This window comes from Alexandromys fortis, unplaced genomic scaffold (assembly GCF_014885135.2).
Source record: "Alexandromys fortis isolate MF-2015 unplaced genomic scaffold, M_Fortis_MF-2015_v1.1 scaffold_9, whole genome shotgun sequence".
Lineage (NCBI taxonomy): Eukaryota > Metazoa > Chordata > Mammalia > Rodentia > Cricetidae > Alexandromys > Alexandromys fortis.
In genome coordinates, this window is record NW_026067892.1 from 2089311 (window position 1) to 2096501 (window position 7191).

General features: G+C 48.1%; 1 protein-coding gene across 1 annotated transcript in view; it reads right to left on the reverse strand.

Moving 5' to 3' along the window:
• Positions 1-7191, reverse strand: part of Slc26a8 (solute carrier family 26 member 8) — a 59115-nt gene that overhangs the window by 26668 nt on the left and 25256 nt on the right. Inside the window, exons 4-6 of the mRNA XM_050141897.1 lie at positions 3785-3901; positions 2618-2799; positions 770-934 (exon numbers count right to left, since the gene is read on the reverse strand). Of these exons, the coding sequence (XP_049997854.1) occupies positions 770-934; positions 2618-2799; positions 3785-3901 (464 nt within the window). The remainder of the gene's footprint in view (positions 1-769; positions 935-2617; positions 2800-3784; positions 3902-7191) is intronic.

A 7191-nucleotide genomic window follows, 5' to 3' on the forward strand; every position in this document is an offset into this window, starting at 1 on the left:
TGTGTAAGCACCCCAAGGTGCGCTTACCGGGAAGATTCTAACCTACGTCCATCCTGGCCTCAGAGCACAGAGCTATCGTGTCTATCCGGCAGAGCTGAGCATGGCGTCTCTCAGGGAGCAGAGCAGAGTCTGACCTCACTTCCTCTTCCACCCAGAATTCTATTCTGTTTACTCCTCCCATCTATGTTCCAGCCATGAGGCCAAGCAGCTGGTTTATTATAACTTAACCAATGAAATCAACAGATTGATATATGACACTCCCACATCAGTGTGTGTGTACACAACTTTTGCTAGTTCACTCTCTTTCTAGCAGGTGGGCTGCAGGGATGCAGCTTAAGTCTACATACTTGCTGGCAGTCAACTTTACCAGCTGAATCATGTCACTGACCCCATGGTCAATCTTTTTTTTTGGGGGGTGGGGTGGGGGCAGGGCTTCTTTGTGTAGCTTTGGCTGTCCTGGAACTCACCCTGTACACCAGGTTAGCTTCCAGAGATCCACCTGCCTCTGCCTCCCGAGTGCTGGAGTTAAGCGGGTGCTCATGGACAAATTTTAATGCAAACCATCTAGCTTAAAAGCTGAACTGAAGTGAGCTGCTGCTCCAGTCAGCTTCTGTAGTGGACCAAGACCCTAAATCTGCAGGAGACAGAGTTACTTCTAGGCCCCTCTTACCCTCTTGGTACAGGCAGGAGTCTGTCTACTCAGGCTCAGTTTTCTTCCTAGGCCAGAGGAGGGGTGTGTGAACTCTGGGAGAGGTTTGAGGTTACTCACGTAGAAGAAGGAGATGGGACCAGCGTGGAAACTGACCATGATCCCAAAGATGCATGTCATCTGGGCCAGTATGATGTGTAGGGCCACAGCAGCGAGGTAAGCACTGATCGCGGCCTCCGGAAGGTATGCGGCCACGAAGCCCATTCCCATCATACCCATTGACAGCTGTGGGGTGTGAAGAAAAAGAACAGATCAAAGAGACTTGGGTCATTGTGCTGGCTAGTTTTGTGTCAACTTGACAGAGGCTGGAGTCATCTGAGAGGAAGGAACCTCATATGGGACTATGACCTCATAGGATCTGGTTGTAAGCCTGTAGGGCATTAGGAACCTCAATTGAGACTACAACCCCATAAAATCAGGTTGTAAGCCTGTAGGGCATTTTCTTAATTAGTGATTGATGGGGAGGGACCAGCCCGTTGTGGGCGATGCCATCCCTGGGCTGGTGGTCCTGGGTTCTATAAGAAAGCAGGCTGAGCAAGCCATGAGGAGCAAGCCAGTAAACAGCAGCCCTCCATGGCCTCTGCATCGGCTCCAGCTGCCAGGTTCCTGCCCTGCTTGACTTTGTGCCTTCATATCACTTCGACAATGAACTGTTATATGGAGCGAAGACGAAAATGAACCCTTTCTTCCCCAGGCTGCATTTGTCACAGTGTTTCAGCAATAGTAACCCTAGTTAAGACAGCCATCAAGTCAGCAACAACATCAGCTGGACTCCCCAGGGGCCCACGACCTCTGCTCAAAACAGATTCCCAACCAAAAGACCAGGGGCGCCTTCCCCGGTGAACTGGGGTCCTTGAGTGTTGACTCAGAGGCTCCCAGCAAGTCCCAGCCCACATTCTTCTTTTCCTTCTGAAACAGCTGTTAGGCTCCTCCCCTAGAACCTCTGCCCTCTAGATGGACACAGCTCTGCGACAGAGACTTACAGTCACAAGACCCATCTTTTCCAAAGGCCTTGGGTCGGAGCCCCTTTCAACTCTGTGAGGAGCGCCGCTTTCCACAAAGGCAGAGGACCGCAAAGAGGAACTGAGAGGGAGAATGTGAGGTGGTGGTGCACACCTGGAGCTTCAGCACTCCAGAGATGGAGGCCAGAGGGTCAGGAGTTCAAGGTCATCTTTGATTATGAAGTGAGTTTTAGAACCCTGGGCTGTGTGAGTCCCTGCCCCAAAACAAACAAGCAAGCAAACAAACCCAAGCATCAGATCAAACTTTCCAGCCTTATGACTCCTATGTATTAAGAATGATTCAATGGGGCTGCTGTGGTGGTGCACACCTTTAATCCCAGCACTATAGAGACACAGAGTTTGAGGCCAGCTGATCTAAATACAAAGTTCCAGGACAGAAACCTTATCTCAAAAAACCACCACCAACAACAACAAAAAGAACGATTCAATAGAACTTTCGTAAATCTTTGCCATACCACTGGGTCATCTCTCCAGCCCAAGTATCCCTTTCTTGTACTTTAAAATTTTTCACACTTTTAGCCCTCAGAGGGGGGACAAATCACTGCGACTCTGGACACGTGAGTCTTTCACAGCTGCTGTGTGAGTTACCACTGTGACTAAACGCCCAGCAAGATGGGGCTAACGGTACAAATGGCGCTCTGCTCCCCGCACTCACGTCCTGCACAATAGGAAGCAAAGAACAGACAAGATGTGGGACTGAACAAAACTTCCAGACCTGCCTGGGAGTTCCTCCATGGGCCTCTGTCTTCTAAAGGTTCTGGAGCCTTCCCAGATAGTGTCACCAGCTGGGGACCAAGTGTCCACTCACAGGAGGAGAACATTTCACATTCAAACCACAACGCACCTGTTCTTTAGTTCTTTACAAATTCAGAGATTCAGTTCCTACCTGAATAACTCCCGTCAGGAAAGTTGTGGTTGCCACCACACTCAGAGATCTGTTATAGTTTTCGTAGAAGGTCGGGTGAGAAAAGTCATCCTTGACGAACGTTCCCATGATCAGATGGCCGCTGTTGAACGGGCTCTCCTTCAGAACATTGATCATCAGAGCACTCACGAGGAAGAAGGGGCCTGTGAAGGAAGTGTGGGAAGCAGATCACAAGCTCAGAAAACCTGAAATCATCCTTGAGAAGGAAGAGAAAGCAGGGACGAGAATTGGGGCTTCACAGGTTGGGTGGTTCAGGAGTTTCACCTCTTTGTAACATGGGCATAGAGGCTGGGATACAAGCACAGGCTGGCTGGAAGTCACTGTCAGGCTTAGCCACTGTGCCTCACCTCGAGACTAAGTTAAAGAGGATGGAGCCAGGCATGGTGGCATACACCCTTAACCTCAGGACTTCTGAACCACGCTGGAACTGTAAAGACTATGGAGAGAGACTTAGAGAAAGACTGATGTACTTTGCACTATGGGACAGATGTGGGTTTGGGGGTCAAGACACTACGATTTGGCCTCAAATGCTCCCTAAAAGCGCATATGTTGAAGTCTTGGTGTTCATGCTACTGGAAATGGATGAAGTAGGTCCCTGAAGACATGCACTTGAGGAGTAACTCTTATCCCCTGCCCCATATGTGTGTGCATTCATAGATGTGTGTATATGTATAACCATGTGCATGTATGTACATGTATGCATGTGTATGTGTGCATACATGAATGTGTCTATATTTGTCTGTGTGAATGTGTCTGTATTTGTGTGTGCATGTGTCTGTTTGTGTGTCTGTGTGTCTGTGCATGTGTCTTGTGGGCATACGTGTGTGTATATGTATTTGTGTGGGTGCATCTGTGCATGCATGCAAAGATGTGTCTGTGTATTCATGTCTGTGTCTGCAGGTATGTGTGCATGTGTGTCTCTGTGTGTATATGTGCATACATGTCTCTGTGTGTGAATGTGTCTGTGCCTGTGTCTGTGTGCATGAGCCACTGTAAACTGTTCCTGTTTAAGTCCATGTTCCCAAGCATTTCTTTATGGTGACTGAAAGCTAACTGGCACTGGTTGCTAAGCAACAAGTAGATAACTGACAGATCATCTAGCTCCTGTGGCTCCGGCATTGAACTCACCGATGGACATTTGATGGCATGATCCGAATATTACATAAATGACTGAAGAGCAGAAGGCAGCATAAGTGACATTGAGGGGAGGAATCAGTTGCCTTGTCAGCAAACTAAGTGTCAGGCCTGAAAAGCAAAATAACTTAATTAAGCAAAGACAGTAGCTTGGCTTTAAAAGTTACCTTAAACCGGGTAGTGGTGGCACAGGCCTTTAATCCCAGCACTGGGGAAGCAGAGGCAGGCGAATCTCTGTGAGTTCAAGGACAGCCTGGTCTACAGAACAAGTTCTAGGAGAGCCAGAGCTGTTATTCAAAGAAACTCTGTCTCAAGAAACCAGAAAAAAATTACCTCAAAATAAAATGGCTATGAATGCTTAGCCTGTTATGTAAATAGCTCCTATATTGCCGTAGTTTCCAGCATGCTTTTATAGCTTAGCTTTTGGGTTTTTGTTGTTTGTTTTTGGAGACAAAGACTCATATAGTCCAGGCTGGTTTCAAACTCACTACGTATCAGAGAATGACTTTGAACCTCTCTGATCCTCTTGTCTCCAGCTCCCGAGTGCTGGGATTACAGGTGTAAGCCATTCTGCCAGTTTGTGAGCGCTGGAGAGTGGACCCCAGGGCTTGTGAATGCCAGCAGGCACCCCACCACCCGAGCTACAAACCCTACGTCTTAGCTCTGTCATAGACTCACTGAGTGGCTGCAGCACTGACCTGGAGAGGACACATGGCACTGAGTGCTAGCTCCAGCTTCCTGTGCACTGCTCATCCCTCCCAGCTCCCAGGGCCTGGAGGGCTGCACAGATGGGCAAGCAGCGCAGAGCTCTTGCCGCTCTGCCAAGGACCTGGGTTTGGTTTCTAGCACCGAGGCTTGGCAGCAGACACCTCCTGTAACTCCAGTTCCAGGGAACTGGATGCTTTTGGCCTCTGAGGGCACCTGTACTAACATGTACATACACACACACACACACACACACACACACACACACACATAAATGAAGTAATAAGAGAAAAAAGGCGAGCCTGGGAATCCTCCAGGACCAAAGATAGAGCTGGAGAATAAGGCAGAAGTCACACAAAAGTCACTTGATTTTGGCTTGTCAGATGCAGTCTGTCTTCTATATGGTAACCACCCCAGTGTCTTTTCTTAGTATTCCTATTCAAGGCTTCAAAAACACTTATTTATGGCTGTCTGGGTGTGCTGCTGCAGCACTGGGGAGGCACAGGTAGACAGATCTCTGAGTTCAAGGCCAACCTGGTCTATATAGTGAGTTCCTAGTGAGAGACCTTGTCCAAAACAACACCAAACCACCAAAACGCTTATTTATTATTATGTGGTGTGTGAGTGTGCACACATCTGTACCACAATGTGTTTGTATGTGTGTGTATGTGTGTGTGAGAGAAAGGGTGTGTGAGAAAGAGTGTGCATGTGTGTGTGTGTGCGTGCGTGTAGGTCAGAGGACAACTTCATGGAGTTGGTTCTCTCCTTCAGGTTCTGAGGGTTGAACTCAGGTCATCAGGCTTGTGACCTCAGGCAGTAAGCAATCTACTAGCTGAGCTATCTCCCCAGTCCCAGCCTGTCGTGGGAGATTATTTTAATATCGTGGGCAAAGATGTGCTACATTTGTTTGTGCTTATTTGTGTAACTATGTGAAGATGTGCTGCTGTTTCACCTTGCCTGCCTAAGGAACCTGATTGGTCTAATAAAAAGCTAAATGCTAATAGCTAGGCAGGAGAGGGATAGGGGAGGCGTAGGAGGAGAAATCTAAGCTCAAGAGAGAAGATGGAGGTGAGAATGAGAGAGAAAGAGAGGGACAGGCCCAGGGCCAGAAGCCAGGCAGCTGCCAGCCAACCAGCTAGACATGAGATGCAGTGAAAGTAGGACAGAAAAGAAGAAGGAAGGACGGGAGGAAGGAAGGGAGGGAGGAAGGAAGGGAGGGAGGAAGGAAAGGAGGAAGGAAGGAAGGAAGGAAGGAAGGAAGGGAAGGAGGAAGGAAAGAAGGAAGGAAGGGAAGGAAGGAAGGAAGGAAGGGAAGGAAGGAAGGAAAGAAAGAAAGAAAGGGAGGGAGGAAACGAAGGGCGGATGGAAGAAAAGAAAAGGGAAAAGGGGGCTGGCAAGATGGCTCAGTAGTTAAGAGCACTGGCTGCCTTTCCAGAAGACCCGGGTTCAAACATTCCCAGCGCCCACATGGCAGCTCACAACTGTCTGTAACTCAGTTCCAGGAAATTTGACACCTTCACACCAATAAAATAAAATAAAAAAGAAAGGAAGGAAGGAAGGTAAAAGCCCCATGGCAAAATGTGGATAAAGAGAAAGAGATGAAACAAGAGCTCAGCAAAAGCTGAGCATTCAGAACTGATGCCTCCATGTCATCAGTTCTGCTACGTGTGTCACCAATTTTATCCTTTTTTTGGAGGGGGGATATTTGGAGACAGGGTTTTTCTGTTCTGGAACTTGCTCTGTAACCAAGCTGGCCTTGAACTCAGAGATCTACCTGTCTCTGCCTGTCAAGTGCTGGGATTGAAGGTGTGTACTACCACCGCCCAGCCCCAATTTCTTTCTTAATCAACCTCTATGCATTGCAAAAAGTAGAAGCTATGCTTAAATTAGCTTATACTAACTAGTAAATTCATTATGAGGACACGAAGGACAGTCAAACTTCATGAGAAACTAGAACCAAAAGGCCATTTTCCTGCTCTTGTCTTCAGGATTTCATAATACTCTGCCTCTGGTCCCAGGATGGGCCTAAACTAGGGGTGTATTCTTGTATATATCTCCTGGTCCGCAGACAAACAAATTCTTCAAGATTTTACGTATGTTTCATGAAAACTTCTGAGGCATATTTACTGAGCATATATTGGCAAACTTTGCTAGGTGGATACGGTCAGTAAAGACTTGGGGGGCCCGGGCTAGGCGTAGTCATTGAGCACCCTAGTGTGCACAGGGCCCTAAGTCAACCTCCAGCATGATCACGTGGGAACTATGACTAGTGGGAGCCAATGGTAAGGAAACCCAGCCTCTTCACAGTGATCATCACATCTGGTCTTCGGAGATGGAATAACAGTAGAACATCAGTGCTACCAGAAGTATTGGCATGGTAAAAAATGAGCCCTGTTGCTGGGCGGTGGTGGCGCACGCCTTCACACCTTTAATCCCAGCACTCGGGAGGCAGAGGCAGGCGGATCTCTGGGAGTTCGAGGCCAGCCTGGTCTACAAGAGCTAGTTCCGGGATGGGCACCAAAGCTACAGAGAAACCCTGTTTTGAAAAACCAAAATAATAATAATAATAATAATGAGCCCTGTTAGCATGCTCCATCTGCAGGGAGCCTGGGGATGCCCTGGTTGGGGGCTTCTCTGAACACAGGGACTCCTCAGACTTGGTTTGTCACTCACTTTTGGGGGTTCTAGAAACGACA